The sequence below is a fragment of the Gilbertella persicaria genome (assembly GCF_025201335.1).
Source record: "Gilbertella persicaria strain CBS 190.32 chromosome Unknown B0P05scaffold_10, whole genome shotgun sequence".
NCBI classification, from domain to species: Eukaryota; Fungi; Mucoromycota; class Mucoromycetes; order Mucorales; family Choanephoraceae; genus Gilbertella; species Gilbertella persicaria.
The window spans coordinates 1-26,051 of NW_026251971.1; the positions used below are offsets into that span (position 1 = coordinate 1).

The 26,051-nt window shown below is 38.1% G+C and overlaps 9 protein-coding genes across 9 annotated transcripts; 4 read left to right on the top strand and 5 right to left on the bottom strand.

Moving 5' to 3' along the window:
• Positions 1 to 219: 219 nt before the first annotated feature.
• B0P05DRAFT_465856 (uncharacterized protein) lies at positions 220 to 1,974 on the bottom strand (the record flags this gene model as incomplete). Its single annotated transcript, XM_051574291.1, has 2 exons — positions 220 to 1,879; positions 1,928 to 1,974. 2 exons carry the CDS (start codon positions 1,972 to 1,974, stop codon positions 220 to 222), a joined length of 1,707 nt encoding a protein of 568 aa, XP_051436936.1.
• A 3,466-nt stretch (positions 1,975 to 5,440) lies between these two features.
• Positions 5,441 to 7,972, bottom strand: B0P05DRAFT_532490 (ras guanine nucleotide exchange factor domain-containing protein). The gene is made up of 4 exons (XM_051577096.1): positions 7,858 to 7,972; positions 7,737 to 7,812; positions 7,457 to 7,696; positions 5,441 to 7,395 (listed from the first exon to the last, which is right to left on the bottom strand). The coding sequence occupies exons 1-4, from the start codon at positions 7,918 to 7,920 to the stop codon at positions 5,702 to 5,704; spliced, it is 2,073 nt and encodes a 690-aa protein (XP_051436937.1). The 5' UTR covers positions 7,921 to 7,972; the 3' UTR covers positions 5,441 to 5,701.
• Positions 7,973 to 9,233: 1,261 nt separating this feature from the next.
• Positions 9,234 to 12,128, bottom strand: B0P05DRAFT_465933 (glycoside hydrolase superfamily; the record flags this gene model as incomplete). Its single annotated transcript, XM_051574297.1, has 3 exons — positions 9,234 to 11,121; positions 11,164 to 11,509; positions 11,561 to 12,128. 3 exons carry the CDS (start codon positions 12,126 to 12,128, stop codon positions 9,234 to 9,236), a joined length of 2,802 nt encoding a protein of 933 aa, XP_051436938.1.
• An 815-nt stretch (positions 12,129 to 12,943) lies between these two features.
• On the top strand, positions 12,944 to 15,563 carry B0P05DRAFT_532495 (uncharacterized protein). The gene is made up of 2 exons (XM_051577097.1): positions 12,944 to 13,043; positions 13,102 to 15,563. The coding sequence occupies exons 1-2, from the start codon at positions 12,964 to 12,966 to the stop codon at positions 15,314 to 15,316; spliced, it is 2,295 nt and encodes a 764-aa protein (XP_051436939.1). The 5' UTR covers positions 12,944 to 12,963; the 3' UTR covers positions 15,317 to 15,563.
• A 1,138-nt stretch (positions 15,564 to 16,701) lies between these two features.
• Positions 16,702 to 18,013, top strand: B0P05DRAFT_532498 (uncharacterized protein). The gene has a single exon (XM_051577098.1). The coding sequence runs from the start codon at positions 16,746 to 16,748 to the stop codon at positions 17,922 to 17,924; it is 1,179 nt and encodes a 392-aa protein (XP_051436940.1). The 5' UTR covers positions 16,702 to 16,745; the 3' UTR covers positions 17,925 to 18,013.
• Positions 18,014 to 18,712: 699 nt separating this feature from the next.
• Positions 18,713 to 20,547, bottom strand: B0P05DRAFT_506198 (uncharacterized protein). The gene is made up of 2 exons (XM_051575532.1): positions 19,265 to 20,547; positions 18,713 to 19,218 (listed from the first exon to the last, which is right to left on the bottom strand). The coding sequence occupies exons 1-2, from the start codon at positions 20,362 to 20,364 to the stop codon at positions 18,747 to 18,749; spliced, it is 1,572 nt and encodes a 523-aa protein (XP_051436941.1). The 5' UTR covers positions 20,365 to 20,547; the 3' UTR covers positions 18,713 to 18,746.
• Positions 20,548 to 21,665: 1,118 nt separating this feature from the next.
• B0P05DRAFT_532501 (glycoside hydrolase superfamily) lies at positions 21,666 to 24,071 on the top strand. Its single transcript, XM_051577099.1, has 4 exons — positions 21,666 to 22,847; positions 22,909 to 23,002; positions 23,050 to 23,262; positions 23,318 to 24,071. Exons 1-4 carry the CDS (start codon positions 21,679 to 21,681, stop codon positions 24,008 to 24,010), a joined length of 2,169 nt encoding a protein of 722 aa, XP_051436942.1. The 5' UTR covers positions 21,666 to 21,678; the 3' UTR covers positions 24,011 to 24,071.
• On the top strand, positions 24,070 to 24,994 carry B0P05DRAFT_635531 (uncharacterized protein; the record flags this gene model as incomplete). Its single annotated transcript, XM_051583594.1, has 4 exons — positions 24,070 to 24,185; positions 24,231 to 24,434; positions 24,485 to 24,572; positions 24,621 to 24,994. The coding sequence occupies exons 1-4, from the start codon at positions 24,129 to 24,131 to the stop codon at positions 24,992 to 24,994; spliced, it is 723 nt and encodes a 240-aa protein (XP_051436943.1). The 5' UTR covers positions 24,070 to 24,128.
• B0P05DRAFT_532508 (uncharacterized protein) lies at positions 24,981 to 25,951 on the bottom strand. The gene has a single exon (XM_051577100.1). It carries the CDS (start codon positions 25,891 to 25,893, stop codon positions 24,988 to 24,990), a length of 906 nt encoding a protein of 301 aa, XP_051436944.1. The 5' UTR covers positions 25,894 to 25,951; the 3' UTR covers positions 24,981 to 24,987.
• Positions 25,952 to 26,051: the final 100 nt, after the last annotated feature.

Here is a 26,051-nt window from a genome sequence, read left to right on the forward strand (position 1 = left end):
AGTTGTACAAAACAACAAGATGATTTCTTGATCTAATCACATCCAAGATATTCTGTATACCAGTCTGTACAATTATGACTATAGATGAGAGATGAAGCCTTATCTATCTTAATTAATTAATTTCTTTGCTTTTGTTCTTTTGAATAAAAAGAGAGATGAAACAATGATAAGGAGAATGACAGCGTATCAAACAAGCAAAAATCTGATAACGAAAAAATTTTATTCACACTCCGCCATTAGCTTGCGATATTTTTTTTGGTCTTCTAACATGGCCAAAAATACTTGATAGCGACGTGAATAAATCTGCTCGATTTTCTCATCCTTGTTGGGTAACACGGTGGTTCCTGCTTTCCCCATTTGCACCATTATATTCCATAAATCGTTGGAAATAAGGCCAGAAGCCTTGGCACCTAGAAATCCGGCACCGATTACAACAGCACCTTCAATAGACTCTGGCATAATGATGCGGCATTGAGTAGCATCTACCAAGATTTGCATAAACAATGAACTCTTACAAAGACCACCTGACATACACAATGTATCAATAGTGTATCCTTGCGCATTCAATGTCTCGATAATGTGTCGAGTTTGACATGCAATTGCTTGTAATGTAGCCAAATATTTACAGGCTAAGTCGTCAATGCTTTTATCGAGCGAGATACCCACAACTGTACCACGTAAGGATGGATCTGCTAGAGGGGATCGATTGCCATGAAAGTCAGGATAGATATGTAAGTGCTGTGTAAGGTTATCCAAGTAGGTAAGCTTGCGCTGCTTTTGTAACGTCACTAAATGCTGGCTTAAGAAAGCGTGCAAATTGAGAGAAGCTTCTTGAGCTTTTTGTTGTGCCTCCAACAAAGCAGGATGAGAATTGACGATGAAGTCAATTAATTGACCAGTGGACGATTGGCCGCCTTCCGCAAAGTACATATCAGGCACCATTACAGATCGATAAGGACCCCAAACACCAGGTACAAAAATGGGTTCAGGAGACATGGTAATGTGACAGCTTGATGTGCCACTAATGATAGCTAAACGACTTGGTCCATGCACCTTGAGTCCAGCAAGCATCGCTTCTTTTTCCTTAACATTAGCTGTTGCGCCTAATGTGGCAATTGCACCTGCATAGGCATCAATGATAGCAGACCCAACAGGTGTGCCGGGTAACAAGCCTAATTCCTCAGCTGCTTGTGCTGTCAATCCATAACCTACAGGATCACCTGCTTCGAGTGTTTCTTGACCTCCCATACGAGAAAATTCTTCATCTATCAAGCAACCCAAACCAATCTCTTCAAAAAAGCTAGGTTCCCATCCTTGGCCTACTAAACGGGGCAAATAGGAATACTTGCATGTCAATGAACATGTTGATCTGGTGGTTGATCCTGTTGCACGCCAAGTCAGAAAGTCAGGTAGATCCATCAAATGACCAATATGATCCCATTTCTCTGCAGGCAAAGTCTCTTTCAGCCACAATGTCTTAGGTGTTTCCATCTCAGGACTGATTGTATCGCCTACATAGCGCAATACTGGGTGATGTGTAGCATTGATGCGGTTGGCTTGATTGATCGCTCGATGGTCTGCCCATAAAATGATATTATAATCATTGTTTGAGAATTGGCTCGACTCATCCACAGATTGAGGACTACCGTTTTTATCCAACACAACTAAGGAACAAGTAGCATCAAAACCAATACCTTTGATTTGATCCGACTTAAGTTTTGTTTTCTCCATAATAGTATGAACACAGCGTACAATACTAAACCAGATATTGTCCGAAGATTGCTGATAAATATCATGTTTGGGATTATGTAATAAAATTGGCTGCACATCTATACTGACAAGATGGCCTTGCATATCGATGATAGCTGCACGAGCAGAACTAAGTATGTTTTGTCAAGCAGCTGAAAATACAAAGAACAGTATTTACCCTGTCCCTACATCAATACCAATAAAGTAGTTTTCTTGCGCTGCCATTTTCTCTAGGAACAAGAGGAAGAAACAAGGAAAAAGAGTTTTTTTTTCTCATAATTAAATATCCGGAAATTTTCACTGTCTGCAAGTAAAATAATCCTATTGGATAGTGCTTTGAAGTGTGACACAAAACAATGCTTGTTTAAACTCGTTACTCAAAAAAACGACATATTGTATCATTGAAGAAAATGAAAAAAAAGGGGGAAGCTGGTATCATTGTTTATTGTAATGCAAAATAGAGTAAAATAAGAAAAGTTCTATCTTAATAAAGGACATTTGACGCGATTATGACCGTATTTACCACACCAAGTGCTTTGACGAGAATTAATATATATGTATAGACAGTTTTTTTTTTTTGCTTACCATTGGCCATGGGACAAATCAAGAGGCTTTAAACTGTTATGTTTGGAGCATGAGTCTTGGTTATGCATTGAATTGAAGTAAGAAAAAGTGAATTGAGACGAAAGAAAGAAGAAAAAAGGGGGTAAAGTGCCATGTTTATATACTCAACAAGAAAGAACCTGGACTCGAATGAAATCTCCCCACACTTGTTTAATTTTGTTGTGCAGATATAGAATAGCTAATTAGAACATGAATATCATACCTTTTTCTTTCTAATATGTAAGCGATATAATAATATTGTGTCATCTTTTTTTTTTGTGAATTGTTTGACATACTACTTTGACAACGCATATGTCTTGAAGGCGGTAGTACATTGATTTGAGAAAGTTATCCATCTTCTTCCTTTTTTGTAAGGCACCAGATGATGTAGGATGGGAAAATTGACTGATTGTTTATATACAAAGAAAAACAAATAAAGACTGATTAGATGCAAATATTTCTTAACACCTTAATGTCGCAGTAAATCGTTTCAGCTTATAATTTTGTAGTCATTTTAGTATGTATTGCATAGCGTTTTTTTCATATGCCCCAAAAGAAAAAGAGAAAAAGGAAGTTATTTTTTATATTGTGTAAATAGTGTCTAGAGAGAAAAAACTGAAATACATTTAGATCAACAAAAGGAAGAGTAATTTTCTTACATCCCTGATTAAAATCAGGCGTAGTGTCAATGTTAAAATGGTTCCTTAAATTTGGTGATATTAAATAGTCGATTGCTCTGTATCAATAGAATTCATGTTGTTCCTTTTGGCCAAGTGATCATTTCTTAAATACATATGCTTTACTATTGTTCGCAAACAGCTGCTCTTTGCGGTGATAGTTCTATCAGGAGTGTTTCATTTCACCTTAATGAAATAAACTATTGTCTACGTATTATTGCTTTGAGAAATTTCACATATTATTATGTAATATTATTTAGAACAAGTCTTTCAAGATGATTGGCAAAGAATTGCTTTTTCAGAAAACTATATCTATCAAGGAAAAGAATCTTGGTCTCGAGAAACAGATGCATTTGGTTGATTAAGTTAACTGTTTTTGTTTTGCCAGCCGAACAAAAGTTAAACAGGGCTTAAATCTAATTTCTATTGTACTTTTATTAGGCTTAAATAGAAGAAGGGTGCGCCAAGAAAAGGCTGTAGGATAATAGGATAGGCTTGTTTGGGAGACACTAAACTAAAAGTTTGATAACAAGAAACATAGCTGGATTGTTATTTCAATCACCCATTTATAGTAACGTTATGCAATATTTCTGCTATTTTTAAGCCACTGTTTTCCTTGAAAGGTCTAGCATGCGATGTTTCTAAGAATAAAAATTCTGGACTTTTAATCCGGTAAGGACGATCACTCATTTCTTCCTTGGCGATCTTTTTTCATTGGCCAGAAAAGATAGACTAAAGCAGAAAGTTATCTACCTAAGCCCAAAGACGCTAATTTAAGTTGTGGGGGCCGATCTCTTTAGATTGTTCACTAATTATAGACCATTGACATCATGTAATTATGCCAGCAAATTCTGTCAAGAACTAATAACATGGTACCATCATGTTGAAAAAAAAAAGATATAAATACAAGTTAATCAGTAGTTAGGTTTTCTTCTTCATTACAATCAAACAATATCAAAATGAAGACCTCTTTCCTCTCTCTTCTCATTGCTGCTGCTACTCTTGTTTCTGCTGCTCCTCAAGCTTCCGCTGATTCTACGACTACTACTGCTGCCACTGGTGGTGCTAATGCTGGTTCAAGCGGTGCCAGTACTGGATCAAGTGGCTCTACAACTGGTCCTGTCTCTATCACTCAACCTATTCAAGGCACTACTTGGAAGATTGGTGGTTCCGAAACTGTTACTTGGCAAAACGTACAACAAGGTGTTGACAAGCTCTTGATTAACTTGATGAAGGGTGATCCTAGTGCTCTTACTTTGATTCAAGCCTTAGCATCAAATGTTGATGCTTCTTCTGGCTCTACTACTGTTAAAATTCCTCAAAACGTAACTGAAGGCTCTGATTATGCTTTGGCTGTCGGAAAAGATATTAGTCAAATGGCTTATATTGGTGGCTTAATCATTTCTAACAACGGTGGTGATGCCTCTAGCAACAGCACTAACGATACTTCTGGTGATGCTAGTGCAGGCACAACCACCACCAATGCTGCTATTGATACTGATGCTGCTTCTGGTACCGACAATTCAACTGACTCTACTGGTGCTAACGCTACCGATGTTACTGGTGCTGAAGGATCTACTGATTCTACTAACGTAACCGGCTCTACTGATTCTACTGACAACACTGATGCTGATGGCACTACTAGTGCCGGAGACTCTACTGCTGCTACTGATGCTACCGATGTCACTGGTTCCGAAGACACTACTGACTCTACTGATGCTACTGGCTCTACCGATGCTGCTGACTCTACTGGCTCTACCGATGCTGCTGACACTACTGACTCTACTGATGCTACTGGCTCTACCGATGCTGCTGACTCTACTGGCTCTACCGATGCTGCTGACTCTACTGGCGCTACTGCCGCTTCTACAGATAACTCTACTTCTGCTGATACTGGTGCTGATAACTCTACTGAAACTTCTTCCAGTGCCGATAGCCAATCTTCCAACGGCACACCTGTTAAGCGTCAAGCTAATGAAAACTCTGTTTCTGGTTCTGCTGTTGGTGCTGCCACAGCCGCTGCTAGTGCTGTCTCCTCTGTTGCTGATGGAGCTGTTAGTGCCATTACCTCTGCTGCTGGTGCTGCCACATCTGCTGTCGGATCTGCCGCTACTGGTGCTGCCTCTACTGCCTCTTCAGTCGGCGCTTCTGCTACTTCCGCTGCTGGATCTGCTGCTGGCGCCAACCCTAGTTCAAGCAGTGCTGTTAATAGTGCAGCTGGTCGTAACTTCATTTCTGGTATTGCCTTAGCTGCTCCCGTTGCTGTCTTGGCTATGGCTGGTTTCTAAGCACATATATAGATTTATCATTGTTCATATATATTTATTCACTTTCGCATTGTAATATTTTCAGAATAAATTCATGTTGTAAACTATAATTATTTAGTCTATACTATTTCATGCTTTATGCAGCTAATTTCTTTAGATCATCTTGCTCAAAACAGCAACATCACACGTGTGGTCAACAGCTAAGTCGGATAACCAAATTGACGTTGCGAATACATGTGTAATACGAAATCCTTTTTTTTTATGCAAGACCTTAGATTTATTTACAAGCGAAATTTACAAACTATCCTTTAAGCCATACGCTGCGGTCTAAAAGAGGGATTTGGTCGGGGAGGCACAAGAGGTGCTGTTTCTATTTAATGAATAAGTAACCTATATTGACATTGATTATGCGTTACCTTTGTTGTACAGACTGATAATAGGGTCGCTCCAAAAATATTGGCCCTCTGTTCGTGGAGGTGAAATGACGGGATATGAAGTACTCGACGGCGATGATGATACTTCTTCGTCTTCGTCTTCATCTTCTAATGTAGAAGAAGAAGTCAAAGGTATAGATGTTTGTGCTGAATCCCTTCCATAAATATAAGATCGAGTTGTATAATAATCATCCATGCTAGTAGGTCTACTACTGCCGCTATTAATACTGTTTGTTGTGGTAGGACTTTGATTCAGAAGCATTAAGGAATTTGTGCTACTCATCATGGAGTTTGTTAGGCTGTTTGTTCTACCTGGGCCTTTGTTGTTTGTAGGTGGTTCACGCAAAATACTAAGCTCATCTACCATGGTTTGATTGACCCATGGACGCATCAAAATGTATTGAGTTACTAGGCTCTGTTGTTCTTCAGCATCAAAATCGTCTGTTGAATCATAAGCACCGTTACTAGACAAGTCGTTTGTCGTATTGTCTGTGTTACTGTTACCAAAGCCCATGGCACCTCCCAACCGACCAAAGCTTGATTTACTTCGATGAATGGCTTGAGAGAAAGAAGGTCGCATTAAAGGTTGTGATTTCTTACTGACATGAACTGCTCTTCGATCATAAGGTGGTACAGATTGGAACTTCTTGAGTGTGTCTAAGAGTTTGAGAATACGCGGGTCCTTGTCCTTAGGTTGTTGATTGACAGCAGCTAAAAGATAAGTCATGTCATGAATAAATGTGCCCAAGAAAGGAACAGTAGGCCGCTTAAAATGTTCTGATTGAATTGAATCAACACTCTTGCCATTCAAGACAGTGGTGGATACAATACCCATGTGTTCGCGGTATCTGCCATAATTATTGGTTTCCGACATAAGTTCATTCATGGCATCTAACCGAGCTAGACTCTTTTTAGGAATGTAAGCCCAAGTACGCTTAAGACGCTGTACGGGTGGCGTACCCAGGGCAGAAACGATGGCTTTCAGTGTTTGATAGTTGTTCAAGTCTTGACATTTACAAGCAATTTTTATCCAATGATTAATGTGTTGAGAGCGAACAGATGCTTCTTGAGGCAACAGAATCGAGTGTTCAATCCACCTTGTAACATAATTAAAAAAATCAGAAGAGGCGACGATACGAGGATGAGGTGATTTAGGTGCATGTGTTAATAGAGCTCCAGAAGGAATGGCCATAAAAATAGCTGATTCAATACGTGTTAATTGATAGGCAACAAGAGCAGGTTGAAAATGCAGAATGCTAGGGATGGTAGCAGCACTCATGTAAAGTGTTCGAACTCGGTTTAATGTGTGCTTTGCTTCGGCTACATATGGGGTATACTTGGCAATGGCTGCGTCTAGTTCGTATTTGTTATGAGTATCTTGTTCATTCAATTGACTTTTTTGAAGGCGAAATTCCTTAAGTGAGGATTCAAGTTCGTCTAATTTAGTTTGTAGCAGTCGGTGTGATGTCAATAAAGGTGGCACTGGTATATGTGGAACATGATCTGCTTTCATTGACAGAGCGCTAGTATGAGGAAGACTGTCGTTGCTGTTTGTTTGTGCTGGCACAAGGTGGTTAGGATCAATTTCTCCATCAGGTACATCCATAGAGTATGAATTGGATCGAAGGTGTGTTCTTTGTTGCTCTTGTTGTTGCTGAGTTATGACTATAAAAAGAAAAGTTAATAAAGAAGCATATACTCACGGGTCCCTTTCTGTGTAATTTACCTTGATTATCAGATAATGACCGTTTCACTCTACTTTTTGAAGGAATTGGTATGGGTGGAGTCGTTCTTGTAGGCTTGGGTGGCAAGACCGGCTTGCTCACATGTGAAGGTTTTGGTGGTAATGGCGGAGGTGGTATTTTCGCTGAAGGTGAATGATACTCAATAATCTTTTCAATATGTTCAAGACATATGTGTAAGACTGAAATCAATGCTGCAGAATTCTGAGGCTTCGAGACAATTGCTACTTTGTATTAGAAGAGCAATTTAATAGCTATACTTACAGCAATGAACAAATTTGACGTCAAAAAGTGGTTTTATCGCATTTGTAGCTGTGGTCAGAAATATACTATATGCATCCTTAAAAAATTGAATGAGAAATAAGGTTGACATTTTTTCGGTTACTTTTATTTGTCCATTGTCAAAATGTTGAGAAGCAATAGCTAAAGAAGACTGAGGATCTTCCATAATGATTGCTGTTTCTATCTGTTTGACAAAAATAAAAAATAAATGCGTGTGTAAAGAGAGAAAAAGAAAGAAAAAAGAGAGGTTAGACAATGGTCTTGCTCTTAACATGATTGGTTTCGATACTTTCGGGTCCCGCAGGAAATAAAACCCGTTAACGATAAATACCCAAAAAAATTTAGTAGTCACTATCAGCAAAAGTTATCTAAGTGCCTTATTCGATATTGAAGGGCTACCCGTCTAATTCTTTTTGTCGCACTGTAAATCTCAAGCCAATGTTGATATTTGAGTCTACAAATATGGTTACTTATAGGGACATCTCTATGCTGACAACAATCAATATGAATGAATGTCTTTTCACGCTCCTTGCTATAAACAATGTTTATTAATGCATAATGTGCGATATTTAGAACAGCAATAAATTTCTAAATAAATTAGCTGCTATATTCTTTTTAAAAATAGCTTGCAATGTCCTGTCAAGAAAAGAAGTCTGTACAAAAAAAGGTAATAACTACTCATGATAGCGTGTAATTGGTATTAATTCTGTTATTTTGAATAGGTCCTAAGAAGTCAAAGGCTTGTTCGTTTGTTGGAGATCGAAGACTTGGTGTTGGCTCAAAGATAAAAGGGCATAGACAATATGGATGAAAATGGAAGCAGAAACTACTCGGGAGCACAAGTATTATATACATCACAAACGAGCATAATGCATCCCAGACTTGTATCTTTTGTTTTCAGAAATTAGCCCACCCAGTTAACAGAACCGAGAAAGGAGCAACAACAGTGAAAAGTGCTTTCTACTGCTTAAATAAGGGCTGTGCTTCCGCAAGGAATAAGAAGGCAACTATGTCTTGTGACCGATTGTCAGCTCTGGCGATTGGTGTTGTTGGTCTCTACAATGTTGTTCCCCGCACTTTCTCATAAATACAGTCAATACTACACTGAAGATAATTTCAAACAATTCCTAAATCGAACAGTGTGCAAGGTTTATGATAGTTCTGCTACTATCAATATGGATGGTAAGTGGTAACATGTCTCTAAATTCAAACCTCTCTATAGTTGGTGATACTCTTTGAGTGACTGCGGTTATTTTTTGAGTATTTATCGACATTCAATAAAATCAAAGTATTTATTCTCATCATATTAGCTTGCTGACATACGCTTTCACATTTTGATCTTTCTCTCTTCTTCTTTGTCTTGCTTTGACATAGACTCAAGACAATAAAATAGGACAATGAACATTCTTTAAAAAAATAAATGAGAATAAAGATTTATATATTTCCCTATATTTTTGTGTGACATGCTAATTAACTTTGCTACAAATTAATAGATTCTTTAAAAGTCATGTATTCAGCAGGCTTACTGTCTTGTGCATAGTGAGTAATAAGATTACCACTGTCTGCAAGAACAGGCCATCCTGCTAAGAAGAGTCGAGCTTGTGTATCTTCCCAGGTATAAGCAAGAATCTTGACCTCATTGTGCTTTGCTAAAACAAGATCGTCGGGCAAATAAAAATCATGTTGAGGGCCATCACCATTACCGTAATATCTTACGATCAAGACATCATTCAAAAAGACCATAGCTGTCCATTCACCCTCCAGATGGAGACGAAGTGGAATGTTGTACAGAGAAGATTTATAGGCGTTATCAAATCGGAAACGGAACCATTGTACGCCCTGTGTTACTTTAAGTGGAATCGTGCACCCTTCCTTATCACACTTGATATTCTTGAACGATTTCCAGTCTGAAGAGACAATTTCGTCTGGAAAGCCAGTGGTGTTGTAAGGGTTAGATAATTTGCGTACATCAACACCCGTGATTTCCCATTCAGGTGATTGGACGAGACCAGCGAGTTTAGCACTCACTATACCGCGTGGATTACGAACATCATTCATAATAAATGCTTGACGACTTAAGCCAAAGCTCTCTACGACTACAATCAGTTGATTTTCAAGGGAATCTGACCGAGACAGATAAGGTGCAAGATCATACGTATGTGAACCCAAAAAGTATGGATCAGGTCCAATTTTGGCACCGGGCATAAACAGTTGACGAGAATAAGTAGTGTGGCCACCAACGACTCGACCATTCAAGATCACCGTGGCACGGTTACGAACATTTAAGGAAAGTGTAACTTTAGGATGATCTGAATCAGGAGTTCTGAATCGAGTGCGATACAAGACATGACCACTGGTAAAATGATAATCAAGGCCAGTAAAAGTGACACTATCATTCTTTTTTAAGCTCTTGAGTTTTTCCCATGGTAATTCGTCAAATCGAACAGGGCGATTTTCCCAATGCGTGTAATCGAATGTCACAGGAATTATATCGGTATGCTTCTTGTATTCAAATGTATGGATAATATCAAGGTCCCAGGTGTTGTCAGTTACACCTCCCTTTATCTGATCAAAAGAAATGATATGTGCTGCTTTTTCTGTGCGGCGATGGTTGATTTCAAGTTGACCTGTCTTTTTGTCGAAATAAAAGTTATCAGCACCCCAAGCAACAAAAAAAGGGTATTTCTTAACACCTTCATTCCAATAAGGCTCACTAAATTCAGCATAAAGAGTGGCTGCATCGAGCCTAGAAAGACCGATAATATAAAGATTGCCTTCTGTTGTCTGGAGCTTTGACCATCCATGATCTGTTTCAAATGAGAGTATCACAGCAGGACCATCATTACGTAAAGCATTGTCTTGCATATTACCAGATAAATGCATTTCTTTGTTAGTGAAAGCCATGGCACCCACAATATTGGGCTCAACAACCCATACTTCATCCTTACTGTGGGGGCTTACTAACCGAGTCAGGATAGGGATAGAAGAGAAAATCAAATGAACGCCGTTAGCTGCTGTGTAGTTTCCAATAGCAATGAAAGAAGACTTGTAAGGCAAGAAACAACCCATCGTCAAACTGCCCTCTTTTTCTTGAACAGTAATGTCAAATGTCTCGCGCTTTTTGCGGTCAAAGTTTCTCAAGAAAGTAAATGTAACATTTTGGTTGCCTGCAATAGCAACACGTTGAAGATTTAAAGTATGAGCAAGAGAAGACTTGACATTAGGATGAGCGACACGTTCAGTCTTTGTAAAGTAGGGATCAAATGAGCGAGTCAAAAGAACAGATTTTCTGACATTTCTGCCTCGAGAAGAAAGCATACCAAATTCACGAATACAACCAGAATAATCATAAGAAGTGTAAACATCACTATAAAATGAGTCACAGCATGAAAGCAGGTCTATTACTTACGGATCACCAATGGCTCCCCAATTCGTGCCACCATAAATGATATAAGTACTGGCCATAGTAACACCTTGAGCAAATGATGTTTCTAATATGAGCTTGGTGTATTCATCCCCATAATAATCAAAAATCTGATCGTAGGTATGCTGCAATTGATAATGGTTAAACCAGCCGCCCTGAAGTTCAGGAATAAACATGGGTGATTCCTTAGCACCACCACCAAATCCACGCACTTTCTTTTCTAAACCATCCATTGAATTCTCCATATTTTTGGGATTCCATTCATCCCAAGACCCAACAGACACACCACTATTAATCAACCATGACTTGGGCGAACTTGAAGGTGCAAAAACTGCTTGAATTAGCAAAATAGATTCTCTGTACACATACAAGCTATACTTACTGACATATTTATCAAAACCATAAAGATCAATACCGAATTTCTTTTTATCGTCAGTGCGAGGAACCCATCCACCCTCTTCAAAACCATCGTTTGTAAACAGAGGCACTGTAATACCAGCATCTCTTGTTGCTTTAGCCAAGATTCTCATTTGATCATGCAAACCAATAGGGAGTATATTTGCCATGACTTCAAACAACTCATTGTCAATCTGTACTCCAATCACACACCCTTTCTTTTTTTCAGTGATCTGATGTCTAGCAAGAATAGGCATGATTTGGTTGAGCCATTGTATTTCGTAATCAGCAAATTTCTGGTCATAAACACGCCAAAGCATCATATAATTATGACGTATATTTAGTTCTCTTTTAGCAATAAGCCAACTAGGATATCCGCCTGCTTGTGTTTCTGCACAAATATAAGGGCCAGGAGCAGCCAAGACAAACAACTCTAGTTGTTCACACAAATTAAGCAAATAGTCAATATCACGATTGCCTTCAAAATGATACACATTTTCATCAGGAGAATGGTAGCCCCAGTGGAAATAGATACGGATGGTATTCAAGCCCATGTTTTTGTATCCTTTTAGAATAGTCTCCCAACGATTTCTGTCAGGAACACGCCAGTAGTGAAATTCTCCCGAGTGTATTTGTGTTGGCTCGCCTTGGATAGTTAACGCGTACTTGTCCCAGTCGAGAATATCATGGTATCGAGCGCGATCGTAAGCGACAGAGGCTGTTGTCACGTCAAGTGTACCGTATGTTCGATGGTGCGTATAATATACAAAGCCTCCCAGCAGAACTGGTATAATGGCAAACAAAGAAAATAGTGGAGCCATGTCAGACATGGAAAAAAGAAAAAAGAAAATAAAAATAATAAGCGTGTTTTATGCTCTTTGCTACTTTTGTGCCAATATGCTCATCCAATCAAATACTAGTATTATCTTGACAAACAAGGCCATATGAATAGTATGTCTATATACTCTAATATGAAGCCATAGCTGTACTATCCATGCTTGGTTCTACGAGCCATTTGAATATGGCAAAAGTGGTAGCTTCTGTTTTGAGATAACAAAACTGACTTTAGACTAATTCAAGATAGTGATCATACTTTGAGCTGCCATTGTGCATTGTCATACAAAAATAGACTTGAAGAAAAAAGACAAATAAATTCTTGTATTACTTTATCTATTGCTGTTTACGCTGTTGAAACACGAGAGTGTTTTTGTGGGCTATTATACTTTGTCAATTGTATCACCTGTACAAAAAAAAAAAATGGCGCCAATAAATAAAGAGGGCATGATTGGCTGGATAAATAATAGGCTTGAGATGGAGATTCAATTTCACTAATTTGTTGCACTGGAAATACAGTTCCTTTTTGTTTATTCTTTTTTCTATAAGCTCATCATGTCAGACTCAAGCAATGAGAACGAAAGAGAAAAGCAAACCAACTTGGGAGCAGCTTGTTTTCGTTGCCGAGGATTCAGGTGCCTGCTTTTTTTTTCTTTTATGAATATGGCTCAGCTACTAATACATTGTGCTTAGACATGCTTGTGACAGAGAAAAACCCTCTTGTTCCCGTTGTTATAGGAGAGGTATCACCTGTGTCTATCCGGAAGCAGCACCTACTCTCAAAAAACTTCAAAAAGCAACTGAAACGCTAGGCGACAGGATAAAGAAATTTAATGAAAGACTCAGGTTAACTGAAGACACAATGATTTCAACTTATTCAGATGATGAACTAGAAGAAGAAGAACGCCCCAAAAGACGTATTCGTCGTACCAAAGTAGCATCCACAAGTAATTTCTCTGTTTATCCATGCAGTAAATGTTTTAAAGATCTTCAGCAATGCGACTTATCACTACCAAAATGTAGTCGTTGCGAAGCCAATAATTTCGAATGTCATTTTAAAAAGACAGAACCAAAAGCCAATCATGTGTCTCAAGTCTTAAACACAATGAATAAAGTGATGGATCAATGGCAAGATTCCATTGACCGTATGGCCAAGGATTTTGCTCAAAAGACAAGGGATTTTTCAGCCAGAGCCAATAATTCACTTCGAATCAAGCCAATCCATCAAACGTCATGGAAAATCACCACAACAAAAAAGGGCTTGTCAGTAGAAAGCAATGTTAGCTCTTATCATGATTTTTCGACACTTGTGGACCAATTCAAACGGTCTTTTACTGTTTCCAAAGACAAACACAAGGATGAGGATAAAACACAAGAAGCAATATTAGAGTTTGATGACGCACGCTCTATTCATACTTCATCGAGTTTTGCTGTTTGGAACTCATGGGCCCATCCACTCCATGCTATGCCACAAGATTATCCCATTGAAATCACGCAAGAATTGACAGATAACTTGATTGACCTCTATTGTCGTACACCTTGTTGTTCATCCATGCGTCTTCCGATTATAGACACGGCTGAATTTTTAACTCGCTATAGAGATCCCGATGTTTCCAGACGTCCTTCGACTGTACTGATATACGCCATATGTGCAATGGCTGCTCGTAATGCATTCCAATTGCATTTATGGAGTAAGCGCCCTTCGTTTGAAGCACCACAGTACAATATGGGTAAAGCACTCTCTATTGCTTATTGTCTTCGTGGCCGTGAACTATTATCAGAATGCTTTGATGAACCCAGCTACGAAAGCTGTCAAGCTGCTTTCTTGCTTTCTTATTGCAATTATCAAAATGGCTATGCAGGCGTTATTTATTTCTATGAATGGATAGCCTATAACATGGCTCAAGAATTAGGTCTCTATGATCCCAGTCGTACTTTAAATCGCTATGAAGCCATGTTGGTCTGGCAAATCTATTATTGTAATGCTTGGTACAAAGCTCTACAGGGCGGTGAAAGCTCTAGCCCTGCTGTTCTGAGCCAGTGTAGACCTCATCTATCGACTATTCCACCTACACTCCCTGTACCTAAATCCGATGAAGATGCTGCTGACTATTACGTATGGAATGCCTGGGTTTATCTGATTCGACTACAAGTTCTTCGTGAACAAGCTATGGCCACACTCTTGTATGGTTCAAGCAAGCGAAGCGAATCTATGCTACAAGATATTTTCTCGTTGCAAAACTCCCTCAAGACATTCTATCAAGAGTTGCCGGATGAATGGAAATCAACAGATACAGCTTATTCACCCTGCTGTTCAGAGACTGACGTACAAGAAGAAAACAAACATTACAGGGTTGACTTGAAGTCATTTTCGCGGCACTGTATTGATATTGTGCGATTGCACTACAGTATTAATCAAGTCATTCTCTACCAAGCCTTTATTCCGATGCACCGTGTACCCAGTACTCCTGTTTCAATTCAAAGTTTAGAGACTAGTCTTAATGCGGCAAACAACATTACTCATCTTCTTGAGGTTATGATAAACCAAAGACAAGAGTGTTATGTTCCTTTGGTGGGTTTCTTGTTTGCTAATGTAGTCTACCGTAAACTTTTGAGCTATACTACAGACGACCAATGTTATGAGACAGGCCGTATGGGTCTATTAAGGTCACTTAAAGTCATCAAGAATTCCATCAATTACATGTATGACTTTGAATTGACACGTAGTTTAGCTAATGTGATGGAACAAGATATTCAACATATTATTTGTCAACAAGCTACAGCGTTTGATTCTTCTGTTTCTACCAGTGTTCACTCTCCACCTACACCTTCTTCTCAACAATACATGAATGAAGACATGTTTGGTAAACCAGACAATTCTCATATCCCAAATATGCTTTTAGCTTAAAAAATTACTTTATTACTAATATTATACACACATCATACACACACACACTTACACATATACTTACACACACGCTAATCATCGTTTCTCTTTCGTTCGTTATATAAAATACATATGTACCGTTTGTTTGTACAAATCCTAGAGTTGTATAATTACATTATGTCCATCTCAAATAAAATAATTCAAAAAAGTTCTTTTATCGAATAGAGATGCAAGCCTTTTTCTTTCATTCTAAAACAAATGGCTTCCAGGTTACAAAAGACTAGTTTATTTCGTTTGTGCCAGTGCGTTACTTGGCTTTCTTTTCGAATAAATATTTAGTTACACATCAACAATGACTCTTGTTACCTGTGGTACCTTGAACCATACACTCTATTTTTAGTGAGCATGGCTTTCAGTGTTTATGTTACTTTGCTGGTTTGTTTATCGACATTCATTTAGATGGCTGATATGACGCACAAATTCCATACTTCTCCTATTTGTGTACGAGTAAAATTGTCCCCATGGTCTATTTCTAATATGTGCTCTGTGTGATTCATTTTACAAACTTACAGTCATGTGAAACTACGCTTTTTGGGCTTGAAAATTTCACAGTTTTTGCTTTTTATCACATTGGAACTTTTGCCTGTAAGAATTATGGATTTGGAAGCATATTCCTTTATCATCATTTCAACTCTGTTGTTGCTAAAGAATTTTTTTCAGGGCTGAATTTTTGAATGCTTTCTTCTAAGTTCTTTTCCGAAATAAACGCGATATACAAGCTCCCTTTCTTTTTTTAGACAGATCCATGGTTTTTTGTAGTTGTGGGGTCAATATTAATAACCTTTAGATAGTCATTAATAAACGGTCATTTTTAGTGTCTCAGTTCCCGTTATTTTGATTAAATTAGAATGTATATATTATGTAATGTCTAGATCAATAATTAAAGATAGTATGTTTTTCTTTCATCTAAAAGATGGAGTGTCCACTTTAAACAAAGTTCCTATCACGTGATCGCAACTCACCTCTTAAGGAAAATGTCAACTGAAATTCCATAGTGTGACAAATAGAGTTTTAGAAAGTGGCAGTTGTAATTTTCAAATATGACAAGTTGGTGAAGACCTTTAAAGACCCATAAAAGAGTGATAATTTCGTGCAACCTTGTAACAAGATGCAAATAACAAGTGTTCTGGACTCAATCGTATCCTGCCAATTAGAGTTTAGTCTGATTATGAATGTAATGTGTCGATGTCAAGTTTTACTTGCTGCTGATTTCTAATGTACAGAAAGAAAGAGAGAGAGAGAGAGAGAGAAAGGGAAATAAAGAACCCAGAACACTCCATTTTTAGGGTCTCGATTGCGATCGACAATTCCTCCCTTCCTTTCTTTTTATAATGAGGTTTTTTTTCTTTTCTCTCTCTTTTTCTTTTTCTTTCCCTCTTATTTTAACAAAATGTCAGGCATTAGTTACAGGCCACCTAATTTATTACATTTACCACTTGAAGTTTTATTAAAGATTGCCGAGTTTTTAAGCTTTGCTGATCTTTGGTATTTGGCCATTTGTTCACATCATTGTAAAGCTATTGCCCATCAAATCATTTGGCACCGATACCGCATCGATTTATCAAAGAAACAACTTCCTGCTTTTGAACTCACAGTCCACGCAGCACTAGCCTATGTGAGCAGACACGGCTATAAAGCTAATAATAGCATTGATCATACCATCATTCAAAGCGTAGCCAATAGACTTGTTGTCGAGATTTACGATAGAACACCACTTAAAAATTGGCAGCATAGTCTAGATTTCCTTCTGGACAAGACACTTGGCATCATTATTGATCATGTGTTTCTTGACCCTTTATTAGACATTGTTCCAAAGCATTCTTCTTACAACAACAACACCAAGGCACCTTACCCTTTGCTTTCGTCAGAATTTCACCCTACTCGTATGGGTCGATTAATAACCAACTTTTTAACCACCATGTTTCCTACCATGATGGCATTGTTTGAGACTGAACCTACAACAGAAATCCATCACAGACTTTTAGTCAATCATATCAATCGACATTTGGACAACTTGACCAGTCGCTATCACAGTCATCATAAACGCAGCCTCCTGCTTATTACATCTCCAGGCTCTGCGCGATCTGCAACTGTTGCATCTACGATACACCAACACAACCAACTTTTACGCCTCAACTTTCGAATCCTTATTCGGTTAATTGGTACACTGGTCCAAACTGACCTGCTGTCTGCAAATGACCTAGACATCATCACTCGTCAGCGTGTCCAGTTTTTTTTTCTGACGTCTTCATCAGAAGATGATTATCCTCGCAAAAAGAGAACAAGATATACTCGCAAGATACAAAAAGAAGACCAAGTGGCACTTTATGAATCACTCAAAAACCATGCAACTCAATATTGCTGGCAAATGTGGTTGGAAGAAATCGAGTTTCAAATGGAAATCTTTCTAGATCTTACAAGAGCAGTCTTACTGTTACAAGAACAAACGTCTCAGTCTAGAACAGACTTGAATGTGGTCTCTACCTTACTTGACAATACTGTCTCGGCCCTGATTACCACACGATCAAATGAAAACTCCATCCAACCCAACTCAACAGCCACTGTTTAATATGATGTATATTTTATGTAAATTCCTTGTATAATTGTAAATAAGCCATATAATCACTTAATAAAATAATAACAATAATTTATCTTGTCAAATTCTTTGTTTTAATAAATATTTGTATTGTGTTTGTATTCATGAGCTTAATTTGACTAGAATTACGATTGACCAAATTAAGAACAATGTAATTGTTTTAAGCATTCCAGGTCCAATCAGAGATCAATTGCCCGTTTCAGACACAAGGTATAATTTTTCCCGGGTTAATATACGTGATAAATTGTTGTACAAAGGCCTTACAATGACTCTTAAGAGCATGTAGTGTTTATATAAGAGAGAAAAATCGCTTCAAAAGAACATGTATGCAAAACGGTCATCACAGTGAAACAAAGTAAATCAAAGTGTGGCCCTTGTTATCAGGAACACCCACCTTCAAGATATAGTCCTAACTAACAATAATCCTTCACATTACATTCTCCTAAAACACCGAAGCTACTAAAATCAACAATTGCTAAAAAGGATCCAACCCGAAAAGTAATTATGAGGCAAACTATGACATATAAATGAAGATAAAAAAAAGCCCAGTCCATGTAAAATAAGAAACAACACTGGCAAAAAACACGGTTGCTTTTAATGCCAAGACTGCTACGACACTACAGCACCCTTAAAACCTCTTAAGCATAACTGAAGCCCCACCCCCTACCCGCCCACCTAATTACGGAGATTGAATAGTAGATCCCTTTCATTTATGCTTCAAGCACCATTTGCTCAATGGGAAAGGAGCTAAAATTCTGGACCGTGTATAAAAATAAGATGCTTATTGTTCGTTTATTAACGACATTTTTCTAAATGTAACTGTAAACACCGACTACAGAAATGGCTAATACCACATTGGCTACATGTCTTTTGACACTTGTTGCAAACATCTTTCTTTGTCAGGCTTTTGCTTGATGATCTGCCTTGAAGAACAATACATTTGCAGTGATGAAGATGGGCATTTAGTAGACATTTTTGACACCATTGACCATGGCAGCTGCCTTGGCAGCCTTTAAGCTCACAGTGGGGACAGACTACTGTACCACAGGTAGTACATTGATTCGATATATAAAATCCATCTATTGTACGACATTGTGTGTGGTAAAGACGATGACAATGACTACATGGCTTCCGTGCTTCTTGGCAAGCTTTACTACGCTCATCATTACATAATGCCAATGTTTGTTCGCAACGACCACAGCGAGCGATTTGTATTTTGAGTTTAGGGTTAATGCAAACGGACAATCCACAAGATCGGTTTCCGCATCTACTAAGAGGTTAGAAAAAGAAATATATATTTTATAAATAGATACCTATCGCATCGAGGAGCACAAGCAATGCATTTCTCTAGAGGCAAAACACCACAAGAAGCACATCGAAAGGTTTGAGAAGCAGCACCAAGATGACAAGTACCACATAGAACAACATCAAATAGGACATTCCTATTCGCTAGTTTATTTAACGCAGTATGAATATACCAGATGTCTTGTCCAAAGGATTTACTATCCAGCTGTTGATGTGTCTGTCCTCGATGAAGTACTTTACCTACCGTGACTCGAGACAATGCGATGGAACGAGGCTGTTTGGCCAATTCTATTAACTGAACTGCTAATGGAAAAGTCATTAAGCTCCAACAAGACTGTATGGATATTGTCTCGAGATATTGAAAGTGTTTGATGAGTAAAATAAAACTGGAGGATGTGATGGCTGTTCTGTCAAGATTGATATGTTTGACTACATTCTGCAACTGACAGCGTTCTAAAAAGTCAATGAGCCCTTGCAAAAATTTGTCATCAATCATGTAATGATCTGATGCATAGAAAAATACTGTTTCCCAGACTTCAGCTTTGTGTAAAATTGGATAAAATTGACGAGCAACAGTAGCAAATCGAAACCGAGAACGAACATCCAAGTAAGATCCAACCAATATGATAGCTCTATTTGGTAATTGAGCTAAACGTTGAAGAGTAAGTGTTGGTGTAGACAGATATGTCTGGTGCTTGAATTGGTCCGCCATAGAAGACAGAGACTGTTTTGGGATCATTTGAGAGGATTCGTCTTTGCTGATATGTCTTACACTTTGTAGAGACGCGATTTGGCGCATCATAGGTCTTTCTTGTTGTAGTATTGTTTCTCGAGTATCAGTAGAAATGGTTGAGGATTCAAAAGGCTCGCTATATATATTATTCTGTATTGGTAGAATACCGGGTCTTTGTGTGGAATCTCGAGTGGGCAGTGGCGATTGTGTTGCGATGAAGGCAATGTCCTCAGGGCATAACAAACTAAGTGGAAGTGCAATAAAGGAACCGTTGGGTTTTTTCAGCTTGACTTTTTTATCTTGAAACAAACATACATAGGAGGCTTGCACTTTATATTTTCCATCATTTCCGGTCCAAAATCGTTGTTCAGACATATTCAAGCAAAGTGAGAGAACAAAGGTTGTACCTTTTACACTTGTTTGATTCTCAGCTGCCTAATTGCGAATATATTGTAAGACAAGTGTGTATGTGTATGTGTGTATGTGTGTTTGTTGCCTAAATGATGGGAGAGACACAATTATCATGGACCTAATCTTCCTTCTTTTTTTTTGTTGATGCTTGGAATAGACGGTATAAGGAACATCACTTTTAAAGGAAAGTTCTCACTAGATTTGTGGTTTCCAAAGTTGATCATTCCGAGGGAAGAATGACTGGAATCATTACTTAAGCATCAAAAAGCAGGCCTTTGTGTCCTTTAGGGTCAGGTGAATTGCCTCAAAGTAACTGGATCCAAAAATAATAAAAAACAGTGGGGAAGGTTAAATATTATGGGCTATAATCTGGCTTAACATTAACCATTGCCTAGCTTTTTTTTTCTCTCAGCCAATGTATTTTATGGAATAAAATAGATTGAAAGGAAGTAACTTGAAAGTATACAGCTCATTGCCATCATTTCTGCTAATATCAGGCTATTCGAATAAAATACAATTGTTGCACTAGATGCTATTTTATTCATCAATGTCCTACCAGAGGAGATTACTTCATTATCAGCACACAGATCTATATTCAGAAATTTATGCAACAGGAACCGGAACGATTGCCTTAAATCATGCAAGAGTTATTAGACTGAATCTTTCTTTTCTGGCTGGGCCTGTTCAGGATACACTGAATCATTTGGGCAACAGGGATTTTGCTAGTGACATGAATGTAAAATCCCAGTTTATTCAATTTCTCTCAGTACGGGATTTATTCCCATCCTTTTCAAAACATATTTATGGTCAGATGCAATGCCTTCATTTCTTTTTCAAAAGAGCGTTGTTTTGAATTTCTGAACAAGATAAACATGTACAAAAAAAAAAAACAAAAGCATTGAATAAAGATGTGCAGTAGAATTTACCATAGTAAAGGCAGTTGAATTCTATTACATAATCATGTTTTTTAAGCAAATGTGGACTTTACCCTGAGAGGCAAAAGGAACGTACGACCATACCATGAGAAATAACTAAAAAAAAAAAAATTCCGCTTGCTGTGTGTTCTCCACACAATTCAGCATCTTCGGGAACATGACGCAAACCTTAAAAGAAAATCAGGACAAAAAAAAGGAGTGTTCTGTTGGTTATAGCGGTAAAAGAGCAAACTGAATCTTTGGGAAAAGTACAAAAAATTTAGTGTTCACAATCCATAATATATAAAAGCAAAGCAAGAAGACCCAAAAAATGATCTTGATTCTTTACAAATCAAACTTTCAAATGCGTTTTCTTTCTCTTACTGCCTCTGCTGCAGCTCTCTTGTTACTCGGTGGCATTGCCGACGCCAAAGTCAACGTACTATCATGGGATGAAGCATACGAAAAAGCTCATGCTCTTGTTGATAAAATGTCCCTTGAAGCAAAGGTTAATATCACAACTGGTGTTGGATGGAAAGGCGGTCTTTGTGTCGGTAACACCTACCCTGTTTCAGAACCTGCTTTCCCTGCCCTTTGTTTGCAAGATGCTCCTCTAGGTATGCGATGGGCTAGTAATGTTACCTCTGGTGTTTCTGGTATCAATGCTGCTGCCTCTTTTGACAAGGAAGCTATCCTTGCTCGTGGTCATTATATGGGTCAAGAATTTCATGGCAAAGGTGTTCATATTCAATTAGGTCCTGCTGTCAACTTTATGAGATCACCTGAAGGTGGTCGTGGCTGGGAATCTGGAGGCGAAGATCCTTATTTACAAGGTGTCATGGCTGCAGAGACCATTAAGGGTATTCAAGAAGAAGGTGTGATTGCTACCGTCAAGCACTTTATCCTCAATGACCAAGAACTCAACAGAAAAGCTTCCAGCTCCAATGCTGATTCTCGTACCTTCCATGAAGTCTATCTTTGGCCTTTTGCTCGTGCTGTAGAAGCTGGTGTTGGCTCTGTGATGTGTAGTTACAACCAATTGAATGGTACATGGGCCTGTGAAGACGATTATTCATTGAACCAAGTCTTGAAGGGTGAACTTGGATTCAAGGGTTTTGTGCAATCTGACTGGGCTGCCACTCACTCCACGGCCAAGGCTGCTAATGGCGGTTTGGACATGACCATGCCTGGTGACATTGAATTTGAATCCCACGACTCTTATTTTGGTGCTAATTTGACTTTGGCTGTCAAGAACAAGGAAGTCAAGGAAGAACGTGTGACTGATATGGCTTTGCGTATCGTTGCTGCCTGGTACAAGATGGGTCAAGATAAAGACTTCCCTGAGACCCGTATCAATGGTTTTCACCGTGACCAAGAACCTTTTGTTGATGTTCAAGGAGATCATTACAAGTTAGCTCGTGAAATGGCTGCTGCTTCCACTGTACTTTTAAAAAACGATGGTGTTTTACCTATTGACAAAAAGAAGATCAAAAGTGCTGCCCTTATTGGTAGTGGCATCAAAAAGAACCCTAAGTAAGGAAAAAGGTTATGATTGAAATAGATTGCTTACTACTTTTTTTTTAAAAAAAAATAGTGGCATTAACAGTTGTGAAGATCATGGTTGTTTGATTGGTCACCTTGCTCAAGGTTGGGGTTCTGGTACTGCTGATTTCCCTTACTTGATTGATGCAAGTATATTCAAACAAAGCGAAAGATAAATAACAGTTTTGTGTAGCCTCTTACTGGTCTCTCTGATGCTTTTGGAAAGGATGTTGCCATCAAGTCTTCAGATAATGATTGGGATCTTGATGCTGCTGCTAATGCTGCCAAGGATGCTGAAGTTGCTTTTGTATTCTCTGCTGCTACTTCTGGTGAAGAGTACATTGTATTTGATGGTAATGTTGGTGATCGTAACAACCTTAGTTTATGGAACAATGGTGATAACTTGGTAAGTCTTTCTTTCATTGTATAGATTTTTTTCTTGCTCATTTTTTTTTCTACAGATCAAAGCTGTTGCTGATGCTAACAAGAACACTATTGTCGTTATTAACTCTGTGGGTGCTGTTCTTATGCCTTGGATCAGCCACCCTAACATCAAGGCTGTTCTCTGGCCTGGTCTTGCTGGTCAAGAATCTGGTAACGCTCTTGCTGATATTGTCACTGGTGCTGTCAATCCATCTGGTCGTCTTCCTTACACCATTGCCAAGCAAGATTCAGACTATAATGTCAAGCCTGATCCTAACTTCAACATTTCCTACTCTGAACAATTGAATGTTGGCTACAAGCACTTTGACCAAGCTGGTATTGAACCTTTGTTCGCTTTCGGTCATGGTTTGTCCTACACCAAGTTTGAATACAGCAACTTGAGAGCCAAGGCTACCAAGTCAGATAAAGAAGCCAAGGTCAATGTGTCCGTCAAGGTCAAGAATGCAGGTCCTGTTCCTGGTGCTGAAATCGTTCAAGTCTATCTTCAATTCCCTGATAGTGCTGGTGAACCCCCCAAGAACCTTCGTGGTTTTGAAAAAGTCTTTTTGAAGAAAGATTCCTCAGAAACAGTTAAATTTGAACTTAGTAAGACTGAACTCAGTATCTGGGATGTTGATTCAGCTTCTTGGGTTATTCCTTCTGGCAAGTTCTCTATTCATGTTGGCGCTTCTAGTCGTGATATTCGTCAAACTGCCTCCTTTTCTCTTTAAATCAAACTCTTCTAATTATGTAATAATAAATCTTGAAGCTAAAATAAATATCCATTCATGCAAAAAAAAGCCTCTTTATTTTTATTTTTATTCGAGTGAATTTGTAGTCCATATACAAATGCAAGGCGATGCTACTTCAACTTTAGATTCAAAAGGAATCAGGCCCAAGCGAATCGTAAGCCTTGTTCTGTTTATTCAAATACATATTCATTTGTCCAAGGTTTTTTGTATTGATAGTTCTTCTGAGATGCTGACTTTGCTTCGAGCTTCTTTAAATGCAGGCAAAAAAGACACCAATTTGTATTATAGTACGCGTCTAGAAACATTACAGCGATTTTTAAAAAGATTTTTAAAGACAAATACCTTGATTGAAAACACAAAAGATGAATACGCATTGATGCTACTTACAACGAAAGCAAAATGGGTATGTCCATAAGGACCCAAACATGCCTGTATTTACGTGCAATTCTATAGCTAGTGAACTTCACAAATGATATCAACACAATCTATCGAGCCATTGATTCCTTAGATCAATCCGTAACAGAGCACTATGATAGATTAGGTATATACACTCTATTGAAAGACGAAAATGTTAACCTATACATAATAGATACACAGTCTATATTTGACACCTTGTCTATGCATATTGATATTGATGATGATATTTATTTTACACAGGTTATTCTTGTCTATAACAGAGATTCTATTGTGCCTGAACCAGCTCATGACTACCAGCATATTCGCGATTCGCCTAATTTTGTATTGGATGTCTTGTTTTTGCATGATAGAAAACTATCTGAATCAATGCAATCTGTTTATGATTTTTGGAGTAGTTTGGATAGCGATATTGTACCAGGTTGGTACTATGAAGCAGGTTTGTGGCAAGGTAAAGACGATCTGGCAAAGGCATTGAGTCAACTCTTGAGCCACCCACACCAAAGAAGAGAACAAGAAGATATTGACAAGGAAATTGTTTATTATTGATTTTTATATGTACTTAATTCATGCTTCAGTAAACGTATTTCTTCTAAATAACTAATCATTTTGTGGTATCTATTGGATGATTCTTCTCTCGATTCATTTAAGCTTGTTCTCAATATCTCACAGTGATCATTTGCGCGCTCCATTGCACTTTCGAGTTCTTTGTTTTGAGATGTTTTTTGTAAAAGTTGCTGTTGACATGTAGCCAACTCTTGTTTTAACTGTTCCATTCCCTCTGTTTCTTCTTGCTCAATAGGTGAAGCTATGTTCTTTTTTAGTCTTTGTTTTAATTCTATGTTCTCTGCTTCCAATTGTTCTAGTCTATCTTGAAGACGATCATACTGTTCAGAATCCAATTGTGCTTTTGTCACACATTTCTCTAATAGCTCATCTTTTTCTTCCAGGATTTGTTGTACGTATTTTAGGTTCTCTTGTAATTCTTCTATCTTTTGGTCTCGTTCTAAAATGCCTTCAGTTGTGGCTTTTAATTCCTCTGCATTCTCTCGTAACAAGAGTTCATGCTGCTCTTTTCTTTGCACTTCTTTTTGAGCATGTTCTTCGAGTTGTTCTATTGTTGCAACTAAAGATTGGTTCTTTTCTGTCAGTTGAGCGTATTGTTGCTCTAGTTGTTTGATTTGTTGCTGCCACTTATTATCTTGCCTTTGTTTTGCTTCAGACACTTCTAATTTTCGAGCCAAAGCTTCTTTTTCTTTTTCTAAACGTTGTTGTCTATCCCTTTCTTGTTCTAGTAGTTCCTTGTTCTTTTTCAACTCCATCTCAAGAGAGAGTTTCTCTTGCTCTAAGGGCTTTAGATCGAGTAAAGCAGGTGGTTGTTGCTCAAGAGTTGTCTTGATATTTAATTGCTCTGTAATTTTAGTCAAGCCTTCTAGGCTTCTCTGCATTTTTAAATCAAGCCTATAAAAATCTGCATCAAGCGAACTATTCTTGTTTAACAGAGGCATCAAAGAAAGACGAAAAAAATAAAAATAAAAAGGAAATCTGAATTTAAAAGCAAGTTTACTGTTTTTGGGTTTCGTGTCATTCTATATGTGTAAAATGA

Excerpts from the sequence above, each read along its gene's own strand:
- B0P05DRAFT_532498 (XM_051577098.1), top strand. The coding sequence starts at position 16,746 with ATGTCAGGCATTAGTTACAGGCCACCTAATTTATTACATTTACCACTT.
- B0P05DRAFT_532508 (XM_051577100.1), bottom strand. The coding sequence starts at position 25,893 with ATGCAGAGAAGCCTAGAAGGCTTGACTAAAATTACAGAGCAATTAAAT.
- B0P05DRAFT_532495 (XM_051577097.1), top strand. The coding sequence starts at position 12,964 with ATGTCAGACTCAAGCAATGAGAACGAAAGAGAAAAGCAAACCAACTTG. Across the intron at positions 13,044-13,101 it reads TTTCGTTGCCGAGGATTCAG|ACATGCTTGTGACAGAGAAA; the intron begins GTGCCTGCTTTT and ends CATTGTGCTTAG.
- B0P05DRAFT_532490 (XM_051577096.1), bottom strand. The coding sequence starts at position 7,920 with ATGGAAGATCCTCAGTCTTCTTTAGCTATTGCTTCTCAACATTTTGAC. Across the intron at positions 7,813-7,857 it reads TTGACAATGGACAAATAAAA|GATGCATATAGTATATTTCT; the intron begins GTAACCGAAAAA and ends CAATTTTTTAAG. Across the intron at positions 7,697-7,736 it reads CGTCAAATTTGTTCATTGCT|CAATTGTCTCGAAGCCTCAG; the intron begins GTAAGTATAGCT and ends AATACAAAGTAG.
- B0P05DRAFT_532501 (XM_051577099.1), top strand. The coding sequence starts at position 21,679 with ATGCGTTTTCTTTCTCTTACTGCCTCTGCTGCAGCTCTCTTGTTACTC. Across the intron at positions 23,003-23,049 it reads ATTTCCCTTACTTGATTGAT|CCTCTTACTGGTCTCTCTGA; the intron begins GCAAGTATATTC and ends AGTTTTGTGTAG. Across the intron at positions 23,263-23,317 it reads GGAACAATGGTGATAACTTG|ATCAAAGCTGTTGCTGATGC; the intron begins GTAAGTCTTTCT and ends TTTTTTCTACAG.
- B0P05DRAFT_506198 (XM_051575532.1), bottom strand. The coding sequence starts at position 20,364 with ATGTCTGAACAACGATTTTGGACCGGAAATGATGGAAAATATAAAGTG. Across the intron at positions 19,219-19,264 it reads TGTGCTCCTCGATGCGATAG|ATGCGGAAACCGATCTTGTG; the intron begins GTATCTATTTAT and ends ACCTCTTAGTAG.